Raw genomic sequence first — 23920 nt, forward strand, 5'->3', positions numbered from 1 at the left:
TAGCCAAAGTTAATTTAGCTCCCTTTTTCCTTTTCTCATTTGTGCACATTCAGCCATAAAGTCAGGAAAATGTGTCTTTTTCCAAATTTACATGCTCCTTAGAGCAAAAAGCAAAGCCCATGTATCACTGTGCTATAACTCACCAAATGAGAAATGATTTAGGTTTTCAGTTAAGAAATGAGAGGGCCTAGTTTTTAATTTGTCACTTCAAACTGGACTGGGATCTCCTTAAGGTTAGGCAAGTTTGATTTCAGACCTCGGAGATGCTCATTTAAACCTTAAAGCTATTGAATGTGATACACCAGCCACATAGTTGTTATTTTGGTATTATTTTTCCAAGAAGGGCATTTCAGGATTATTAGATGTATGTAGTTATATATATATTTATATGTAAAGAGTAGGCATGGGGAGAGACCTTTATCCTTTAGAGATATGTATACTAAATTATTTACAGATAAAGTATTAGATTTGAGATTTGCTTCCAAATAATCTGGATTAGGTGCGGGTTCATGAGTCAGGGTTAGCTAGGTATTAAAACTGAGGCTGGACAGTGGGCACAAAGGGATTCTTTATGCTCTTCTACTTTCTCTCATTTATGTTTGAAGTTGTTCCATAATTTAAAAATGATGAAAAAATACCAGAATGTATCCACCTTGAGTCATTTAAATTTCAAGTCCTGAAGGATTGTTGCCATGATAGGAGGGGACTAGGAAATGTAATGAGTCTTTAACAACATTAATCAAAATCAATCTAAGATGATACTTTTTTTAACAAATCAATTTTATTGATACATATTAATAAATCATAAATCCATCCAAATTGTACAGTTAATGGTATTTGGTATAATTGCATATTTGTGCATTCATCACTTAATTCATTCTTAGAGCACCTTCATAATTCCAATATTAATATAAACAAAAACAAAACTCATCACTTCTCAATCTCTGGATGCTTCCCCTGTCATACATAGCTGATATTTTTTTCCCCTTCTTTCTAGTATATTTGTATTTATATTTTATAAAAAGTCTTATATATGCAATGTCACCCATATTCATGTTTTACATGAGGTTTTATTGTCTTATATAGTCCCATGTTATAGTTTTTAGCTTTCTGTATTATTCATCAAAAGGGGTGCTGATGTAAAGTACCAGAAATCTGTTGGCTTTTTAAAAAGGTGTGTATTTGGGGTAAAAGCTTACAGTTAGAAGGCCCTAAAGAGTCCAACTCAAGGTACCTTAAGAGGTACTTCCTCATCCAAGTCAGTTGCCACGTGTTGAAATAAGATGGCGGGCCTGGTCTCGCCTTCCTTCTTCCTCTTAAGGCTTCATGCACCGCCCACCCTTCTTCTGATCTCACTTGTGGGCTGGGATAAGATTTGTTACTTTCTGGGATTCCTCAGCTCAGCTGCTCTGTTCTCCCCAGCTGCAATCTATCAGGCAAATAGCTCATCTCTTCTTGGGGCTGCAGGATCAAAGCTGACAAAGTTCTCTATTCCTATGTTTATCTTCTGTGTGTCTTCTTGAGTGAGTGTTTCTAACAGCCCCCCAAAGGGGTGGGGACTTGACCTTGAGTCATGCCCAACTGAGGTAGTCAAATCGAAGCCCTAATCTTGATTTAATCACATAAACATAAAACCTTTGAATTTAATACAATCAAAGGGTATCACGCCCAGAGGAACAGACCAGTTTACAAACAGTATCTTTTTTGGAATTCATAAATAAGATCAAACTGCTTCACTTTCCTTCTAGTAATATACATGACCTTATATTTTCCCTTTCATCCACTAAAATGGTAATTTTACATCAGACTAAAAGGTTATTTTTATTCAACATTTATTTGGGGAAAGTCTTGTAATTCTTTGAAATTTTTATAGTAAAATGGAATGAGCATTTGTGTCCTTATCTTTCTATTTATCAACTTTAAAGGTCAAATTTAGCATTCGGTCTTGAGTAAATAAGAATGTTCACAACATGGATCTTTCTTCTGATACATAATTCTTGCCAAAGCAGTTTGCTTTTACTTCATCTGTGTGCTAGGAGTCAATAGGGGGAAAAAAGCAAGAAATAAACTTTATCAGACTTTGGGAAACTGCAGCTACTTTCAGTACAATGGATAGAATAAAACACACAGCAACTTGATTCATCTCTTTATTTAAGGATGGTCAAGGTAAGCTTTTATGAGGTCCACATTCTAAAACATCATAGCTTTGGAGTTTGTAACATCTCATGTAATTGCCTTAACATGCCTTTCAGAATAATTCAATATATATTGAATCATGATATATAAATCAAAATATTAATAGTTGTAGCCATGCTTATCATTTTATAATATAGTTATTATAATGGTTATATCATTTAATGATATATATTTTTTGTAATAAAAAGGTAACTTCGGAGTTTAATTTTCTACTTCATTCTATCATGAACAGGAAAATTATTGCAAGTTAATTCGGGTGCCAAAGAACAGCTCTTTTTTGAAGCTCCAAGAGGCAAACGGCATATAATAAGACCTTCAGAGGTAATCAACATACACAAAGCGTTTTTTACTATTTCATGAAGATTTAGTAAGTGCATTTTAATAAAACATTTCAGCTTTTAACCATTAATGTGGGTTATATTTCATGTACCTTTAAGCTAAGCTTGATCATTTCTTAAATCTGATTGCTGAATCTGGTTTCCTAATTTCTGAGGATCTATGGATTTACTATGACACTGATGTAGTGATATCTAGTTGGCGTTCTGCTTAATTTTTCTCTGCCTAAAGACAATGACTAAGCTAAGAATTCAAATGCTACATATTATTTTTCCCGCTCACCATGGCTTTTTATGCAAAGCTCTTTGTGAATATAAATTTTTGAAACATAGGTTCTCAGAGTTTATTATTTGAAATTCTACAAAAGAAATTGTTTTTCCAAACAAAAACTATCAACAATCTGGCCATCCTAATATATTAAACTGTTTTGGTTTTTGGTTTTTTAAAAGATTTATTTTATTTATTTCCCCTTCCCACCGCCCCCCCCCCCCCCCCGCTCCCCCGCATGCCCCCACCCCAGTTGTCTGCTCTCTCTGTTCATTTGCTGTGTGTTCTTCTGTGTCCACTTGTATTCTTGTCAGGCAGCACCGGGAATCTGTGTCTCCTTTTGTTGCATCATCTTGCTGCGTCAGCTCTCCATGTGTACAGTGCCACTTTTGGGCAGGCCACACTTTTTGCACATGGGGCCACTCTCCTTGTGGGCACATTCCTTGCATGTGGGGCACCCCTACATGGGGGGCACCCCTGCGTGGCACAGCACTCATTGCTCATGGCAGCACTGCACATGGGCCAGCTTACCACATGGGCTAGGAGGCCCTGTGTATCGAACCCTGGACCTCCTATATGGTAGGCGGACGCTCTATCCAGTTGAGCCACATCTGCTTCCCCCAAACTGTTTTTATCCATGGTTTCCTCATGTCCTGAGGCACATACATAATATTTAAATTGTTAAAATCAGAGCCTAGATAAAATTTTTGAATCCATGAATTAATGGTTTCATCAAAGCTAAGTCCCTTTGTGAGCCAGGCCCTCTTCCAGGCTAGGCACAGTGCTTCCACATTCTGACCTGGGATGACCAAAGCAGGGAAATTGCCTGACTAAGGCCTAAGGAAGTCTTTTTGGTCCTTGGAGACAATCTGACTCATCATTTGCTATGTGACCTTTGAAGAGAGAAAAAGAAATATTGTTTCTTTAGAGGAAAAGACGTTAAGAATATGCCTCTAGGGGATGAGCCCTCAACTGACAGTTTATTGGAAGAAAATAGAGTCACCCTCTCCCCTAGCTTCAGTTTGCCAGTTAAAACTATCCCAGTATTATGAGTGCTCCCAGAGACATTTGGCCACGTGCATGTGCATAATGTTTCAATGTTTGTAAAGGTGATGTATGTGCAGTAATTTAAGAAGCTTAAAGTTTTATAGATGATGGTGTTGTACTAATGGAAATTGTTTACTGACCAGTTGGTCTCACTCCCTAGTTCCCATTTATTTCTCTCTGATCAGTCTTCTCTTTATTTTTGTAGAGAAACTTTTATAGCTTTGAGTAAAGGCATATTTTTAATTATATCATTCATTCACTGAATATTTGTTGAATGTGTCAGGCATTTTATATACCTATTTTTAATCTTCACAACAGCCTTGCATGGTAGTTGTCAATCTCATTTTTAAAGGTAAAGGAATTAAGGCTCCAAGAGAGTAAGAGAACAATGGAGCTGTGATCCCCATCTAGATGGGTCCATGTGACTCCACAACCTAGACAAAGTGGCCTCTGATTTCTCCTGTATGTTTCAGCATCACTTTACATTACTTCACCTGTATTTTCCCCTTCCTGTTTTAGTGCCCCAAAATGACTATAATGAAGTAAAATGCAATTTAACCAAATGGTGGAGGAAGCGAGACCAACTTGGAACAGGTGCATAATTATTACATAAAAGAATATGCGTGCTAGAAATGACACCAAAAGCACACACAACAAAATGAAAAGATAAATTGGACTTTATTAAAATGTAAAACATTTGTGCATCACAAGGCATTATCAAGAAAGTGAAAAGACAACCTGTAGAATGGGTGTAAATATTTGGAAATCATATATTGGTCAAGGGTTTAATATCCAGAATATATAAAGAACTCTTAAAACCCACCAACAAAAAGATAACCCAATTAAAAATGGGCAAAGGACTTGAATAGATATTTCCCCAAAGAAAATATTCAAATGGCCAACAAACATCTGAAAAGATTCTCAACATCATTGGCCATTAAAGAAATACAAATCAAAATCACAATGAGATACCACTTCATACCAACTAAGATGGTTATTATAAAAACAAAAAACAAAAAAAGAAAATAACAAGTGTTGACCAGGATATGGAGAAATTGGAACTCTCATGCATTACTGATAGGAATATATCAGCAAGCTTCTATAGGAAACAGTTTGGTGGTTCCTCACAAAGTAAAACATAGAATTTCAAATGAACCAGCAATTCCACTCTTCAATATGTACCCAAAGAATTGAAAACTGGGACTCAAATCTAAATTTGTACACTGATGTTCATAACAGCATTATTCACAATAGCCAATTGGTAGAGACAATCAAGTGTCCATCAACAGATGAATGGATAAGCAACATGTGGTCTATACATGCAGTGGAGTATCACTCAGCCATAGAAAGAAAGGCAGTGTTGTTACATACTACAACATAGATGAACATTGAAAACGCTTGACGCAAAAGGACAAATATTGCATATTCCACTTATATGGAATATCAAGAATAAGCAAAAGCTTTGAGACAGAAAGCAGGTTAGTGGTTACCAGCGGCTGGGGTAGCATTGGGGTAAGGGAAGGGAGTTATTGTTTAAAGGTAGAGAGTTTCTGTTTGGGATGATAACAAAGTTTTAGTAATGGATGGTGGTAATGGTTGCATTACACATTGTAAAAATATTTAATATAACTGAAACATATACTTAAAAATGGTTAGAATGGCAAGGTTTATGCTCTATATATGTTAGCACAATTGAAAGAACAAAAAGAATATGCATGGGAGGGAAATTCTCTTTGTAAGTCTTTCCAAGATGGCATGCTCTTGCTCTAAAGAGTTAACTTGTCACCTGGGGCTGCACATTTCTAATTCCAGAGACTGATTCCATTGCTATTAGTTGGGGATTCCCTCCAACAGATGTTTCCTCGTCCTACCAGCCCTAGTGTCACCAGTACAAAGAGCAACAAAGAGGTGGCCCATTATTTCAGTCGCCAATATCATCAGTCCTTTCAATGGAGGACTTTGAAAGTCTCCTTTTTAAAAGGATTTTTTTTTTTCAAGAAACAGCTATGGTGAAACTAATGCAAAGCTTACCTAGAAAATTGTTAAATATGATAAATCTTAAAATGCCCTTCAAATTCCATCTGCCACAGCATGGTGTAGATAAAGGAGCAAACTCTCCCATTCAGATTCCCCTCTTCTTCCCAAGTGGGCAGGGATTGAAATGACTTAACCTGTGGGCTTCAGGCCTTCTCTGCAAAATGGAGGTGAGAAATGACCTATCTGCCTGAGGAGACAGCCCCTTCGAGGACTAGTGTATGTAACAAGGTTATTTAACCCTGTTAGGTTTTGTGAGTAACAGCGATCATTCATAGTGCTCTGTTTTAAATGCAGTTGTTGTGACTTCCAACAAGTTAGACATTTGCTTCCCCAGGAGAGCACCGTGTCCAGATCTGACCAAGGATGTTCTGTTAGGGGTTCTGTCAGAGTGAGCAAAATACCAACTCACCCCCTTTCCTGCCCTTAAAAGCCCAGGGCAGCTTTGGAGTGGGATGGAAGGTCTCAGAAAAGGAACGTGGAACCTGGAGGGAGTCAGTGATTGAAAAGCCACAGTCTTATTACTTGCTCCTCAGAGGAATTAATTATTATTTTTTAATTGTCTTATAACTTTTTTCATTTTTTTTGTGGTAAAATATACATGACACAAAAATCGTTTAACCATTTTTAAGTATACAATTCTGTGACATTTAAATATATTGACAGTGTTGTATAACTTTTTTTTTTTTAAGATTTATTTATTTCACACATCCCCTTGTTGTTTGTGCTTCTGTCTGATCTCCATGTCTGTTCGTTGTGTGCTCATCTTCTTTTTAGGAATCACTGGGAACCAAACCTGGGATCTCTCGTGTGGGAGGGAGGCGCCCAATCACTTGAGCCACATCTGCTCCCTGCTTCTTGTGTCTTTTATTGTGTTTCCTCATTGCCTTCTCATTGTGTCACCTCGCCATGCCAGCCCATCATTTCAGCTCACTTTCTTGCTTGTCTTCTTTAGGAGGCACCAGGAACTGAACCTGGGACCTCCCGTGTGTTAGGCAGGCACCCAACGGCTTGAGCCACATCCAATTCCCTGTTGTATAACTTTCACCACTACTTATTTCCTCATCAATCCAAATAAACTTGTACACACAAAGCAGTAACTCCCCATTTCCCCCTTCTCCCAGCCCCTGGTGACAACTATTTTGCTCTTTTGTCACTATGAGTTTGTTTATTCTAAGTATTTCATATAAGAGAAGTCATACAGCATTTGTCCTTCTGTGTGTAACTTGTTTCATCCAACATGCTGTCTTCAAGGTTCATCCATGTTGTAGCAGGCACTAGCATTTCATATCTTTTTATGGCTGAATAGTATTCCATTGCATGTATATACCACATGCTCTTTATTCATTATCTGTTGATGGATGCTTGGGCTTTTTCTACCTTTTGGCTATTATGAATAAGGCCGCTATGAACATTTGTATACAAATATCTGTTTGGGGTCCCTGTTTTCAATTCTTTTTAATATATACGTTCGAAGTGGAGTTGCGAGTCCTGTGCTAATTCTGTATTCAGCTTTCTGAGGAACTCCCAAACTCTTTTCCACAGTGGCCTTACCATTCACATTCCCACCAACAATATATAAGAGTTCCTATTTCTCCACATCCTTGCCAACTTTTACTTTCTGTTTTTGTCTATTTGTTTAAAATAATAGCTATTCAAGTGGACATGAAGTGGTATGTCGTCGTAGTTTTGATTTGCATTTCTCTAATGGCTGATGATGTTGAGCACCCTTTCATGTGTTTATTGGCCATTTGTTTATCTTCTTTGGAGAGAGAGAGAGAGACGTCCATTCAAATCCTTTGCCCATTTTAAAATTGAGGTTTTTTTGTTGAGTCATCAATCTTTATTCTGGATAGTAAATGCTTGTCTGCCTTGCAACTTTTTAAAATAAAGAGTTTCCTAATGGCCATCCCTTTGATCCATCAGTGATTCTCAACTGGGGACAATTTTGTCCCCTGGGGGACATATGGCATTGTCTGAGGACACTTTTGGTTGTCATGACTAGAAGGGTTGCTCCTGGTATCTCGTGAGTAGAGGCCAGGTTGCTCTAAACATCCTACAATACAAAGGGAAGTCCCCCCACGACAAATAATTAACTGGCCCAAAATGTCAATAGGGCCAAGGTTGAGAAACTCTGATCTAACTTATGGGTTATAAAATGATAAATATCTAGGTTAGAACTGAAAAAACTTTATTTTATTATTGTCAGAATTCTGAAATGTTCATTATATCTAGAGAAAACTATCTGGATATTTCACTACAGTATTGCTTTATTGAGGCAGATATCATTCTGCCTTAGCATACAACACACATAACTTGCTGTTACAAAGTCATTATTGAGAACTCCTCAGCCTTCCATTGTTTCTTTTAATTTAAAATCTCTATTTCTCTTAATTTAAAAATCTCTATTGTTCAAAAATATATTAATTTTCTTTCTTTCTTTTTTTAAGATTGAGAAGATAGAGTGGGACTCGTGGACCTGTGTCCTGGGCCCCACCTGTGAGGGTATCTGGCCAGCACACAGTGATGTGACCGATGTAAATGCTGCCAGTCTCACCAAAGACTGTTCCCTCTTAGCCACTGGAGATGATTTTGGTTTCGTTAAGCTATTTTCATATCCTGTCAAGGTAATTTTGCATGTTTATTGTATATACTTGCTCAGGTCCCATTAATAATCCATAATCTATTATATCTAAGTGGATTTTAAAATTTTGCAAGGATATCAATCAATAATATTATTTATAGCATCACTGTTATTTATGCTATATAAAAATCTCCCTGACTTCATGTTGACAAATTTGAATCAGATTCCTCATGGCACAAAATTCCTCCTTGAAGGGTCTTTAGCAGCCATCTAATCCAGCATCTCACAAACTACAAAGTCAGAATCTTCTTTACAACAATTCAGACTAGAGCCCTTCTAACTTGTACTCTCAGACTTCCAGTGAGGGGGAACTTACTGCCTCATAAAGCAGCCCAATCCATTTTTAATCAGCTCTAAATGTTAAAATGTTTTGCTCTATCTTAAGCTGAAGTCGTATCTCTTTAATCATAGTTATGCCTTCTGAAACATCATTGAAAAGTCCCTGTCCTGTAACAGACTTTTATATATAAGAAGGTTGTGTTTGACTCATGAAGTCTTGTTTTCTCCAGCCTAAACACTCTACTCCTTCAGCCATGGTTTCCTGATTCTTTACCATTTGCCCCTCCCTCTGAGCACATTCCATTTTATAAATTCCATCTTTTTTATTAATCAAAATTTTATTGTCTTTTTTTTAAAGATACATAAAACACACAAAATGTTACATTAAAAAATATGAGGTTCCCCTATAAATGCCATGTTAAATTGTCTTATCTAAAACTGAATTCAGCACTTCAAATAGAATCTGTACCTCAGAGTACAGTAGGACTGTTACCTTCTTGTTTTTGATCTTGCGTTTGTATTCAACTAAAATTGCATCAACTCTTTTGGCTGCCTTATTACATAATTGAATCATAGATATTGTTCCCAGAAATGTTCAGGTTATCTCCTATTCCCATTATGCAGTTATAAAATTGATTTTATAAAATTTGAGTGCAAATTTTATATTTGTACAAATAAATTTTATCTTGTTTATTTGATCTCATTTTCCCAACCTGCTGATATTGTTTAAATACCTCTTCAAAGTATTTACTTTCCCATTGAGCATCATGTCATTCTTTGATTTCACAAGCGTAAGTTCTAAATCACTGAGAGTAGGGGGAAAAAATAGAACAACCAAAACCACCACCAGGGTGTACCTCTCTCCATTCAATTTGACATTCCATTTATTAATATTAATCCATGTATTTAATTACAGTTCTTCAATGAATAACATTTAAATCTATCTGCCTCTGCAATCATGCAGCTCACATTTCCGTACCTGGTCCAATCACCGTTAAAGACTTGGCAACTTGTATCTCTGACATCCCTAATCTCTAGTACACCTAACATTTAAAAGATATGCGATTAGTTCACAATGAACCTGTTACCACCTAGTAATCACTACTTCTAAATGCTTATCGACCTTCTGTGTAATAATTTATCCTAGAATTTTCCTGGAATTACATCACCTCATGAATCAATATTTACCAGTCTACTTGTTTTTCCTTTTGGATATAGGAACATTTGTATATTTGATGCCCTATCTCCTGTTTTCTAAACCCCTCAGCTGTTACATTATTTCCGTGGTCACATTTGAAGGCACTTGTATTCATGTAAATTAGCTCCTTTTGTCCTTTCTACTTCGAAGAACATTCTCTTTGACAGAGGAGTTTAAGTGTATCTACTTTTTGTTCTATTAAACCATGTGATCCAAGAGGTGTTCCTAACTTTTCTCTATGTCTCTCCTATCCCTATATATCCTTAAAATTCTTCTCAGTAGTCCTAGTTTTTTACTTTAGCATTCCTGAAATTATACTTAGGGTTATGTATTCATCCTTCTGTCATTTGAACAAGTATATTTAAAACCCACTAGTTTTAAAACCTGAACACACTAGTCCCTCTGAGGCCACTTTTGTTTCTTTATAGACCTTTCTCTTTTCTTCTTCAGAGGCCTCATTAGTTAATATCATGCCAGGTTATCATTTTGGGAATCTTTCCTAAGGCACACATCTAACTATGTTCAGTGTTCCCTGCACTGTCCATCCCAAATTCTGAGAAAAACTGGTGACCTTCTCCCAAGGATCCATCACTTCTCCTCCTTTACCAGCCCATCTGATTTGATCAGAATTCAGTTCTAAGTAGCAGATTTCCTTGTTGCTGCTTCTACTTCTTTGAAATGAAATTGGTAGGAGGACAAGCCAAGAAGTTAGGGATGCTCTGATTTTAGAAGACAGGTTTCCACAGATATTTAGTAGTTGGAACTACTCTAAGACTATTGCATTTTGCCCCTGTGCCAGTTTTATTCTCGGTTCTGGGACTTTATCATCCATACCACCAGCCTGACCAGCGCAGCTGTCCACAGCAGGAATTTCCATCTGTGTTCCCTAGACTCACAGGAGTTCTAGAGAAGTGCTTCAGGCCATCCCAAGGAGGAAAGCCGGGTCAAGTAGAAGCACTCTGGGACCCCATGCCTTCTTAAACCAGAGTTGCTCTATATTTTGTAGTTTATGCATTGAGCTTCTATGTAAGATTTCTTTATGAAAATGTTTGAGCAAACAGAGGAGGTGAAAGAATGATACAATGAACTCCTAGAAAGCCACCACCTAGATTCTATAATTAAAAGTAAATTGTAGGAGAGCAGATGTAGCTCAGTTGGTTGAGTGCCTGTTTCCCATGTATGAGGTCCTGAGTTCAAACCCCCAATGCTTCCTAAAAAAAAACAAAGTTAATTGTAGACCCCAGAATACTTACCCCTAAATGTTTCAAAGTAGACATCATCACCTACAGTTCAACATTTGCTTATGGGGTTTTCTTGTTTTGTTTTGTTTTTTTAGGAGGTACCGGGGATTAAACCGGAATCTCATACATGTGAAATGTGTGCTTAGTCACTAAGCTACACCTGCTCCACAATGGTCTTTTTTTTTTTTTCAAAGTAAAATTTATACACAGTGAAATGCACAAATTTATGCATTCTATTTGATGAGTTTTGACACTTGCATACTTATGTAACCCACATTCCCATGTGTAACCCACATTCCCAGGAAGTTTCTCCATGTCCCTTCCGGGTCAGTCCCCACTCATCTCATCATTCCAATGTTTTTCATCATAGATTTGTTTTCTTCCAGAACTTCGCATAAATGAAATCATAAAGTAGATACTCTTTTGTGTCTGGCTTCTTTCGCACACGTCCTGTTTCTGAGATCCATCCGTGTTGTTGTGTATATCAGTAGTCAGTTCCTTTTTAAAGCTGAGTGGAATTCCATTTGTGAATACAACAGTTTGGGGTTACAGAAAAGCTGCTATGGATGTTTTTGTACAAGTTTTTGTGGGCATATACTTTATTTCTTTCAAGCAAATATATAGGACTGGAATTTCTAGGTCAGAGAGGAAAGTATATGTTTAACTTTTTAAGAAACTGCCAGATCTTTTTCCAAAGTAGTTATCCCATTTGCATTCCCACCAAAAATGTAACAGAGTTCCAGTTGCCAACATTCAGGGTTGTCAGACTTGTACATTTTAGCTGTCCTGGGGAGTAGATAGAACTATCACATAAATTTTTGCTGTCCTGGGGAGTAGCTAGAGCTATTACGTGTTTTTACTTTTCTTTTCCCTGATGACTAATGATACTAAGCATTTTTTCATGTGCTTATTAGCCATTTGTTTATCTTTACTTGTAAAGTGTTTATTTTTGAATTTTACTATGTAAGATTTTGATTGAAGAAATCATTTCATAGCTTAAAAATATTAGAAAACCACAGACCAGTGCAAACTCTGACAGCATCAACTTCTCTTCCCACTCTTGATTTTTTATCTGATTTTTCCAGCATACTTGCCCTCCCCCAAACATGGACCCCATGGAGATGACTATTCCTAACTGTACGTCATTCCTCCCACTGCTCTGGGTCTCCTGAGCAAAGCCCACCATCCCAATGCTGCATTCTAGCACTGAGTTCCATGTCATCAAGTCTTGAAGATATCTATGACATCTTATTATCACCACTCAGCTCTATGTCTAGAATTCAAGATCCATTTGTAAGACATCTAGAATCATACGTCTTGTTCTTGACCCTTTTCCTTCTCCTTTCCCATAAATTACTAGGTTATCTCTTCCAGGCATTTTTCTTCCCATGACAAACATGTCCTTATAATGTTCAGTTTTATAGTTTAAAGCCTTCTCAATGATGTCATCTCCTTACAATCACACTGTTCCTAGCCACCATGAGATAAACTCTGCCCTTTGCCAGAGCCCACCCAGTTTTCCAGTACCTTAAACCACAAACCAAAAAGCAAAGTTCTGTTCTTCGACATCATCTCTATAGCTACCAATTGCTTCCCATAGCCTCCCTTCCCTTCCAAACCTTTGCTTTTCACTAGAAAGAGAGGTTAAAATACTGCCATGCCATTTACACTTAAAAAATAAAGAAAAATAGGGAAGCAGATGTGGCTCAAGCAATTGAGCTCCTGCCTACCACATGGGAGGTCCTGGGTTCAGTTTCCAGTGCCTCCTAAAAAAGACAAGCGAGACAGCAAGGAGACATGATGGGCTGATGTGGTGAACTGATGCAACAAGATAACGCAACAAGAGACACAAGGAGGAAAACATAATGAGAGGCCCAACAATGCAGGGAGCAGAGGTGGCTCAAATGGTTAGGTACCTCCCTTCCACATGGGAGGTCCCAAGTTCTGTTCCCAGTGCCTCCTGAAAGGAAGACAAACAGATAGTGAGCGCTAACCATTAGGGGTGGGGAGAAATAAATAAATCTTTTAAAAAAATAAAAATAAATTCCATGCCTTCAAGTCCTTTACTTGAACTTCAAAGGCTCTAGAGAAGGAGTCTTGGTAGAAATACCTCGTATAAAAAATTTTACAGAGAAACTGTGTGGAATGTTTTGAATGTGGGGAGAGGGTACATAGCTTTCATCATATTCTCAGCAGTCTCTCACTTAAGAGGGGTTAATAACCACTCTAGCTACACGTTCCAGATTCTTCTGGCTCTGTCATCCATTCTTTCCCGGCTGGGTGAAAGAGGAGAGCTGTGGTGAATTAGTGAGTCCTAATGGGTACAACAGAATTGCCTGGTTTGGTTGCCAGGGCAGCATTAGGCAACTTCCATAGGCCCCAAGGGGAACCACCAAACATCCCTGCCAGCCTCCTCCTCCAGGAAACCAGCAGCTGGTTTCCTGGCACTTTCTAGTACCTGTGATTCTCTCTATTCTTTGGAGCAGTGATTTTGTTTCCTATTCTAAGAATCTTGACTCACCCTCTGCTGGAAGGACCTCAGCTGTGTTAAGTAACTTCAATAGCCCAGAATAGTTCCCTTTCTCCTCTGTGTCACTTTCTTTCCCTCTGCAACCTGATCCTAAATTCATTCTGCCTCTTTGAATTTTTTTTCCCCTGAACCTTTCTTTAGATTCTCTTTTCCAGCCTGTCTAGAAGCCCTGGGTAGAGCGAAGCCTTTTTCAACTCGTTTATTTTCTCCTTCTCTACAGAAGCCAGCTTGCTCTCGTAGTAGAAATAGTAGGTGGGGTCCACCTTCAGCAGGAAGGCCAGCAGGGCACCCTGTTACAGGACACCATGGCTGTCCTCGTGGTTTCCACGCCTTCTTGGTCTCATGTTGTCGTAAAGTCCTCTGAGGCCTCCCGCAGAAATCCTCGTTTTGCTCTGCCACTTACTTGAGCACCAGAGACTCTGGAGGGCTTCCTGAAACGCTGCCTGCATGTTGGCCTCAGCAGTCTTTCTAGGCTCCAGTCCTCCGCTGAGTGGGCGGTCCCACCGTGCTGTCAGGTAGGGGTCAGTTGCCCGTGACCAGGAACGTTTCAAAGTCACTCACTCTCCCGCACCTCTTTCCTGCCACATGTAAGCACCAGTTTCACTTCTCCATGACAGTAGAAAACCCTCAGGAAGCCTCTTGTCAATTACTTAACAAAGTTTTCACCTGGACACCGACGGCCCACGCATGACTTCAGCGAGTTCATGCAGCTCCCCACATTGCTTAAGGTATTCCCTGGGAGTCACAGAGAGGATGGAAAATTACCTCTTTAAGTGACTCCCACTAAAGCAGTTTTTGCCAGGCCAGGCTGTAGCTCATGAGCCCAAACTGGAAACTGGTGCTTGCTGCCAGCTGCTCCCACCGCTGGTCGGGACTGCCCTGCGGTTATGACTGGCTCACATGGGGATAAACGCCTGCTGGCCTGGGCACACCACTCTGAAAAGCTTTCAGTGATCACCAGTAAATTGAGTTTTACTTCTTGGTTGTGCTTGTTGAAAAGGAGCTTACTTCCTTTTCAAATCGATTGCAGGGATACGGTTGTGGCTCAAGCAGTTGAGCACCTGCTTCTCACATGGGAGGTCCCAGGTTCAGTTCCTGGTGCCTCCTAAGGACAAGCAAACGCACAAGAAAACCAACTCAGGGAAGCAGATGTGGCTTAGTGGTTGAGCGCCGGATTCCCACGAACAAGATCCCGGGTTCAATCCTCGGCCCCAGTACTTAAAAAAAAAAAAAGTGCATATTTCTAGTGAGAGATTATTTCCATTGTCTCTGGCAGATCCTGTTGTGTTTGCTTTAAATCATACCCGAGGCTCCAGGATTATAAGAGGTCCCTCATTCTCCTTTCCTAGCCTGGGCTGCAGCACAAAAGCCACCATGGGGAATGACCGGGAAGAGGCTTTTGTCCTCACGTGTCAGCCAGACTCCCAGTCAGGAGTTTACACAGAGGACCTTGGGGATGTCACTCTTGAGAGAAACAGGAACAAGCTTTTTACCCTACCTTAGGCTCCCAGAAATAGCTTTCATGGTCTCACATTTCATTCATTTCTTCAAAAAGTATTTACTGAGGAACTGTTATGCATAAGCACTGTTTTAGGAAAAAAGAGAACCAGGCCCTGCTCTCCTGGAGCTTCCTTTCTAGAGAAATATGGGGAAATTGCTGCAGAAGTGAAATTATTTGTATCCATGAGAAGCCACCCTAGAAAACAGCATGGAAGAAATAGTCCAGGGACAGGAATAACGAGCAGCAGGCGGGGTGACAGCCGGTTTCTTGCCTTCCAGGGTCAGCATGCCAGATTCAAGAAGTACGTGGGGCATAGCGCGCATGTCACCAACGTCCGATGGCTGCACAACGACTCTGTGCTGCTCACGGTAGGGGGCGCTGACACAGCCTTGATGATCTGGACCAGGGAGTTTGTGGGGACACAGGAGAGCAAGCTGGTGGACAGCGAGGAGTCGGACACGGACGCAGAAGAGGATGGAGGTGAGCTCCAAGCCACCAAGTGCCTCTCACTCCAACTGCACCTCCTCCCACCTTCTCCCCACTCCCCTCCTGTGCCACTTCAAACCAACTCCACTCTCCTGTCTCTTTCTGTTGCTTGAGGCTATGACAGTGACGTTGCTAGAGAAAAGGCCATTGATTACACCACCAAGATCTATGCCGTCAGCATCAGGGAAATGGAAGGCACCAAGCCACACCAGCAGCTGAAAGAAGTTTCTATGGAAGAAAGGTATGGTGTTGAGAGGTTTATTGGCATTCTTATATCCGAGGGCAAGAAGCTATCTAAACCAGAGTGCATTCTCTTTGTCCCCAAAGCTGCTCCTTAAGCAAGTCTTCTCTGTTTATGTCGAGTCTTAAGCCGCACACAGGCTAAAGCGGAGTACAATTGCCCCCTGCCCTCAGTGTGCGACACGTTGTGGATGTTGGTTGTGGAATTTGACTTGAATGGGACAGGAGATTTTGTTGGATTTGGTTCTGCCTTGCTCAGAGAGGATGTCAGCATAGCCCCCAAGCTGTCCTGAGTGTGCTTGTCAGCAGGCAGGAGAGCCTGCTGGTCAGGGAGGGAGGGAGGGCAGAAGCACAGGCTTCTAAGGTCGTGGAGGAATATTTGTGGGGCTGTGCAAAGCAAACTTCCATTCTAACCAGAGCCTGTGCACTAGGTTGTGTTTTTAGTGTACCTTGTCTTACCGTGTCTTTAACCTGCCCAAATTTATTCATGGGCGATTGGTGATTCCAGGCCTAACCAATTCGATTTTGTTGCCTTGAATACTCTGTATTGAAAGAAGGTTTCTGATATTACTTTAGATCTTGCTGATGTGTTATTGAGAAGATAAATTGGTAAACACTTTAACATTTCTTTTAAAAAACCCAAAGAGCTCATAATTACTATAATCACTTTACCATGTTCATACTAAAGGAGGATAAATATTGAATAAAACCTCTTATAGCTAAAGAGAATTTCTTGGACCTCAATGATGTTTTAGATTTTTTTCTGTGGGCTCTTCACTTTGCAGTGGGCTCAAAAGTGTATGGCTCCCATTATGTATAATTGATGAGACTGCAAGTTTTGGATGATTTTTTGTTTTTGTTTTTTTGCATTTTGTATTTTTCCTGGCTTTCTGCTTAATAATAACTATTTAATAAATCTGATCCATAACCTCCTACTGTTAAGTTGAAATTTAGAATCAAAGAATAAAGTATCATTTTCCTTCCCACCCCAGTTTAGTGCCAGATGTTAAAATAAATGTGATAAAATGGTGGGTGTGCTACTGGCAAGAGGATTGCATCTGATGGGGAAGATTCCCTTATTCCTCCCTCTCATCTTCATTAGATGTTAATATGAAAGTGCAAGTTTCTTTTTATTTAAAAAAATTTATAGAGATTTATCCGCAATGGTCTGTGAAGTATATGGTTTGTTCTGCTTGCAGTATGGGTTTTTTCATGGAGGGAAGAAAATTTGAAAGGACCTAATTCTAAGAATTAAGAGGGGAAAAAAGAACCATATGCAAAAAAGTACAAGAATAGGCTTCTCTCCTAACTAATCCACTCTCACAATCTTTTGGCCTAAATTAAACATTCTTCCAGATAAAATATTACCGAACTTTTCAGTTTTCACATAATGTCATGAAATGAGTTGACTTGACTATTATTCCAAGGTTGTTCCTGGCTGATTTCCACAGTGGAGTGGTGCATCATGTTGAGATCAGGATGGGCTGCTAAGAAACAGCCATCCAACCAAATTCCTAGTTCCCAAACATGACAGCTGGGAGCAGAGAGGACTGTAAGAAAAATTTTCTGTATTAAAATTCAGAATTTTTGAAGCTACCTCATTTTATTGATCTTGCCAGGTTAGAAATGTTTTGTATTAGTACATTAACATATACAGGATTGACTTTTTATGATTGCTTTTTTTTCCTTCTTTTTTTATTTTTCAAAAAATACTTCAATTACATAAATGTTGCAGAGAATATATAGGGGATTCCCATATGCCCCGCTTCCCACACCTCTGCATTTTCCCACATTAGCAACATCTTTCATTAGTGTGGTACATTCATTGCAATTAATAAGCACATTTTGGAGTATTGCCACTAAACATGGATTATAGTTTACATTATAGTTTACACTCTCTCCTATTCAACTCTGTACATTATGGCCCAGATATATAATGGCCTGTATCTGTCATTGTAATATCAATCAGGTGATTCTCAAGTCCTGAAAATGGCCCCCTATTGCACCTGTTTTTCTCTCTCCCTAACCCCGGAACATCTATGGGTCACTGCCTCCACAATGGTATTTCTTCCATTGTTAGAATCACAGGTAGTCTATAGTAGAAGACTAGTAAGTTTATTTTAGTCTGTAGTTTGTTTCCCAATCCTGAGGACTCTGGGATGATGATGCCCACTCCACCATTACTTGAGGGGGGCTTCGATCCCTTACATCCGATAGATGGGACTCTCTTGCTTGCAGCTGTAGGCACTCTTGGTTCCTTGATATATTGTTTGTCAATCATCTCCTCCTCATTAGTTGTCCTGGGTGAGTCCATTGAACTGGAGAGTAGGTGTTGCAACTCCATTGAGATTTGGGGCTCAGTTGGCACATGGACAGTCCAAAGATTTAAGTCTCTTGGATGTACACTTACCAATGCTATTACTAATTAGAGGTTCGAGCAGAAGGACAGAAGGGTCTTGCATAGGGAAACCACTGCTGAGTCTAACTCTGTCACACTGGGGAGCATAAATTATGGTGCTTTTTACAAAAAGAAAAAAGTAAGTCTTAGTATTATGAGATAAAGTGGTAGACATTTCACTGGCATTTTAAAAAAATAATTCACACCAGGATGTTGTTAAGAAAACATGTAGTGGAAAAAAAAAAGACAATTTTAAGATAAATATAGGGTCCAGAGGAATAATCAAGCCTCTTCTATAGAAAGCAACTTCCTTGAAGACTTAAAAAGCCTTGACAGTGTTAGCTCCCAGAAAGGGCTGTAACCAGAGAGCACAATGCCAGCTGCACAGCATGCTGGGAGCAAAGCAGGCCCACACCAGGAAGAGACAAGTTAGTAAGGAGGGGTAAGTGGAGTCTCATATCTCAGCTCCATGGGGGCAAATCATGATCAGAACCAAGAACAAGCATCTGGGTCAATCCTTGTCCATGACTTTAGGGTTACCCGAACCTCCGAAATAGGACCCTAGGTACCTTCTAAATTGCAGAAGGGAGAAAGGGGTGCCAAGCAAGACAAGGCATTCAGAGAATCTGTGAGAAAGAAGGATAAGAAATGAAAAGTTGGGGGTTGGGGAACTCATGACAAAGTCCGGCAGCCAAACCTTAGTGCTCAGCTGGGGTACAAAGTCTGCTCCAAGGACTCAGATGCCCTGAGAATGAGAGAGGGACAGAACCAGAAATGCTGGGTACCTTGGACACAGGACCATGGTGCTAGGCAGGGCTCAGCTTCTCCCTGGGAATATTCGGACTGTCAGTCATAGAGTCTGGCATTGCTCCCTCTGACTACTTCAAACCCTGCTGATTTGAGCTCTCTTTGACCTTCCCTTCATCGTCCCCTCCTATGCATATCTACATATACCTGGGTGTCTTTTCCAAACACCAGGGCCAAGACATGCATCAAAAATTCTTATCTAATGGGAGACAAATACTTGAGGGTCACCAGGTAAACTCAAAACACCACTCAGTGCAGGGACCTGTTTTGCCACTTACCAATGTTTCAGGCAGCTCTATCTCCAGTTTAAATCCCTTTGCACCTTCTCAAAAAGCAGTTAGAAATTGTGAGATAAGGTCAACATGTCACATTGAGAAAAAAATGCCTTGAAGCAGCTGCATATTATGCATCCATCATTTTTTAAGCAACTGAGTTCCTAATTCCTAATTTTTAAAATAATTATAGGCTATTTCTAATTAGATTCAGTATTTTGAATTTAAAATAGCAGTTTGACTTTGGGTCATGCTTCTTTGTACAATATCAAACACACTGTGAGTTCTTATCTTTCCAGGGATTGAACCTGGGACCTCGTATGTGGGAGGCAGGCACTCAACCACTGAGCTACATCCTTTCCCCAGTTTTAATCTTTCGAGGGGTTAGAAAGATGAGAGAAATTTTAAAGTTGCTCTCAGAATACTGGGCTGTATATTCCAAATGTATAGTACCTGGCTGGTGGCCATCCAGTAGCCTTCCTGCCCGCTTCAGCTTTGCCCTAGCCTGCCAGGATGATGTGCCTCCTTGACCCAGCCACACTTGTCTAGCCAGTTGCCAACCTCGGGTGAGCCTTTGGGTAATTCTGCACTCACTTGCCATGTGTGGCATGTGACTGAGGAAAGTCATGGAGACTTTTCAGATTCTGGAAATCCAGGCTTTCAGACCTCATCTGGACACTCAGTGCTGCCCCACTGGGCTTTCCTCCATCCCCTGCTGACATGCAGCTAAGGCTGGTCTAGGGCACCCTTTCCAGAACCCCTCTCTCAAGCCCCGACTCCAGCCTGACAAGGTCCCTTGCCCTCAACTTTTGACCTCATCTCTTACTTTACCGTGTTTTCTCAGAACGTAATATCTGTTTTGTCCATCTGCAAACCTAATTATTTAATAGATAATTTAAAATGTTAAGTTCCTTTGGGGAAAAAAAACTTTTAAAAAGAAGGGAAGAGGGTAAATCATGGTTTTTCAGAGCAAGTTAAATTACGAATTGCTGATTGTCAGCACAGCAAAAGGGTTGGTACCAAAATCCTCTATTTTGACTCCGGGCTAAAACAGAATTCTCCTCCCAAACTTAACAGTTATAAAATCCCTGAAGTTTCTTCAGTTCCAAATCACTAAAGTTGCCTGTAAATAAAGGAATTCCTTTCACCTTATTATAAATATCACACAGTTTATATATTGTTTCTTGGTTTCTAAGGCAGGACTTTCAAAGGGGTCAGCCAACCCAAACTGGTCTAAGCAAAAGAGAATTTATTGGCTTACACACCTGAAAATGAAAATGCTGGGAGAGGGCAACTTCAGGTGTCACTTGACATAGGAACTTAAATCTTGCCACCAGGACTCTGTTCTCTCTAGTTGTGCTGCTTCTGAGTGGTTGCAGTTTTTCGTGTAGCAAGATGGTTGCAGTTCCCCTAGACCAGGGGTTCTTAACTGGTGGTCCATGAGCTTGAATTGAATTTCAAAAAAAACATTATTCTTGTGGGGATGTGTTTGTGCGGGTATGATATATTTATTAAATAATACACAGTATAGTGTGGACTTAGTAAGGGGCCTGTGGTTTTCACCTGACTGGCAAAGGGGTCCGTGGAACAAAAAAGGTTAAGAACCCCTGGTCTAGACCTTACAGCCTCTGCAGTACAAAAACAGAAGGGAAGAACTGCCTCTGATTCATAAGTCCCCATAAAGGTCTTGTGATGCTTCATTGGCTCTGGTGGGTCACATGACTGCCCCTGAACCAATCACTATGACCTGGGAAATCTGAGCCTCTGATTGGCTATTCCTAAGTAAGTCACATGCCACCCAGAGACTAGCATCATCCACCACAGCCACATGGACTAAGAATTGGGGGAGAGATGGATCCCCAAACAAAATTCCAGAGCTGTTATGAGAATTAGAGTGATTGGTTTCTGGATAGACTCAAAATATCAAATGTCCACTACATTCTACTCTTTTCTTGTCATACCTACACTTTCAAAACTGGCTTCATTTTTTAACTTGCCCACGTATGAGATGACCTCCTCACCAGAGACATCCCAAAGTCTCAACCAGTTACTGCATCCAGCCCCAAGTCCAGGGTCTCAGGATGTCGTGAAGTCTTCTCACCCAGGTCCAGAAAAAGCTCCCACAGTCCTATGGCTAATGACAACATGAACCACCAGAGCAAGCCAGATAGTGGCAAAGAGGGGACAGAACAAAAATTATAATGTTTAAATCACTACTTTGAAGGAAGGAGAATGAGACACAAAATGCAACAGTCACGTTATACTCTGCTGAAAGGACTATCCAGGACTGCTTCTCTCATGGGGCATGTGTTTTGCACAACTAGACAGTGATATGAATGTTGGAAGGGTGCCAACAGTCAGAGGATGTGGAGGTTATGTTATGACAAAAGATGCAGACACATATGGAGGTGAAAAGATAAAGTAGGAGGTAGAACTAGACAGGAGGTAACTTAGAGGTATACCCTCCCAAGTTCCCCAAATTTCTCTAGGGACATAAGCAAGACCCCTGTGGAGTAAGGATTTTGCCAGGCATGAGAAGTTTTTTGGTCATTCTCGTGGGAGTCATATCCCGCGCCTTTCCTGTGAACTCCTCCCTGACTCTTCAGGAAACTCTGCTCACCCACACCCCAAATGCAGATGACAGTGTAGAGAAGGTAGGAGACTGGAGAAGGGGAAGCTCAACTTTTAAAAACATATCCTGGGAGGCCAAGTTTCAGGTCATTCTAAATTCCAGAAAAAATATTTTTTCTGTTCCAGACTTATAACTACTTGAATTTTTAAGAAAGGGAAAGTATATCAATTAAACAAATTTGTGTCTTTCTTTTTTAATTCAAAAAATCATTTGTTACTCTTCCTACTCTCATTTTTGGGTGAGCACCAAGTAATGGACTACTGTTGATATCCCTTTTTTTTTTAAGTTTATTAATATAGCCTTTTTTTTAAGATACAACTGATTTTATTTTATTTTTTTAAAGATTTATTTTATTTATTTATTTCTCTCCCCTTGCCACCCCACCCCCCACCCCCCATTTTCTGCTGTGTCCATTCACTGTGTGTTCTGCGTCCACTTGTATTATCAGGTGGCACTGGGAAACTGGGTCTCTTTTTTGTTGTGTCATCTTGCTGCATCATCTCTGTGTATGTGGTGCCACTCCTGGGCTGTGCTTTTTTCACACACGGTGGCGCTCCTTGTGGGGCACACTCCTTGCACATGGGGCTCCCCTACGCAGGGGTGCCCCTGTGTGGCACGGCACTCCTTGCACGTAACATCACTGCGTGTGGGCCAGCTCACCACACAGGTCAGGAGGCCCTGAGTATAGAACCCTGGACCCTCCATATGGTGGGCACACACTCTATCAATTGAGCCATGTGCACTTCCCTCAACTGATTTTAATTAATAATTTTCTCATTATTGTTGTTTCATGTTTTAAGTTGTCACTATTTTGGTCTTTAGGAGACATTTCTTTGGGTTGGCATATGCCTTTTTTTTTTTAGCAATATCTTCATGTGCCTCTAAAATCAACATTGGTTTTTTTTTTAAAGATTTATTGATTTATTTATTGCCCCTCCCCCATCACCATTGTCTGCCCTCTGTGTCCATTCGCTGTGTGCTCTTCTGTATCTGCTTGTCTTCTCTTTAGACGTCACCTGGAACTGATCTGGGATCTTCTTGAGTGGGAGAGAGGTGCTTAATCTCCTTCACCACCTCAGCTCTCTGTGTCTCTTTTTGTTGCATCATCTAGCTGTGCCAGGTCTCCACTCTGGCTAACACTCCCATGCCAGCCAGCACTCTGCGTGGGTCAGCTGTCCATGTGGGCCAACTTGCCTTCATCAGGAGGCCCAGAGAATCGAACCCTGGACTTCCTAGATGGTGGATGGGAGCCCAATTGCTTGAGCCACATCCGTTCCCAATCAACATTGTTTTTAACAAAATCTTCCACACTCATCTTTAGTTTTCCTATCCCAAAGATGGAATCTGGGCTCTATAAGCATGTCTTAGTTTGTTTCACATTAATAGACATTGCTTAAGTAATTGTAGAAAAATTATACTTTTTTTAAAGATCATGCTGATATTTTAAATTTTGGTCCTTTTTTTTTTTTTGCCTTGTTTAATCTGAGCCATTTTATCTCTTTGACATTCCGTTTTATATGTTGTAACATTAAATTTCTAAATACTGTATTATATAGTGTTGTCCAAAACTTTTTAAATCTTTCTTTTTCTTTTCTTGGTTCAATTTCCCTAAAATTGGATTATAAAAAACAAAAAATTACGACATCTAGTATTTTAAATACAGTCTCATGAAATTGGTAGAAAGGGAAGTTTGACCTTAACTATCTATGTCAGATATAGCCTAGTAGTAAAAAGAGAGTACTCTGAAAGAGGGTAATTGAGGGGAGCTAATAATGGGACTTTTAGTGGAGGTGTGGGCAGGGTTAAGAAGAG

At 40.0% G+C, this 23920-nt stretch overlaps 1 protein-coding gene across 2 annotated transcripts in view; it reads left to right on the plus strand.

The window, feature by feature from the left end:
• EML6 (EMAP like 6) overlaps positions 1-23920 on the plus strand; it is a 299274-nt gene that overhangs the window by 240770 nt on the left and 34584 nt on the right. For both annotated transcript variants that reach the window (XM_058278574.2, XM_058278575.2), the window contains exons 24-27: positions 2429-2517; positions 8331-8507; positions 15552-15753; positions 15874-16000. In XM_058278574.2, coding sequence (XP_058134557.1) covers positions 2429-2517; positions 8331-8507; positions 15552-15753; positions 15874-16000 — 595 coding nt within the window. The remainder of the gene's footprint in view (positions 1-2428; positions 2518-8330; positions 8508-15551; positions 15754-15873; positions 16001-23920) is intronic.

This window comes from Dasypus novemcinctus, chromosome 17, assembly GCF_030445035.2.
Source record: "Dasypus novemcinctus isolate mDasNov1 chromosome 17, mDasNov1.1.hap2, whole genome shotgun sequence".
Lineage (NCBI taxonomy): Eukaryota > Metazoa > Chordata > Mammalia > Cingulata > Dasypodidae > Dasypus > Dasypus novemcinctus.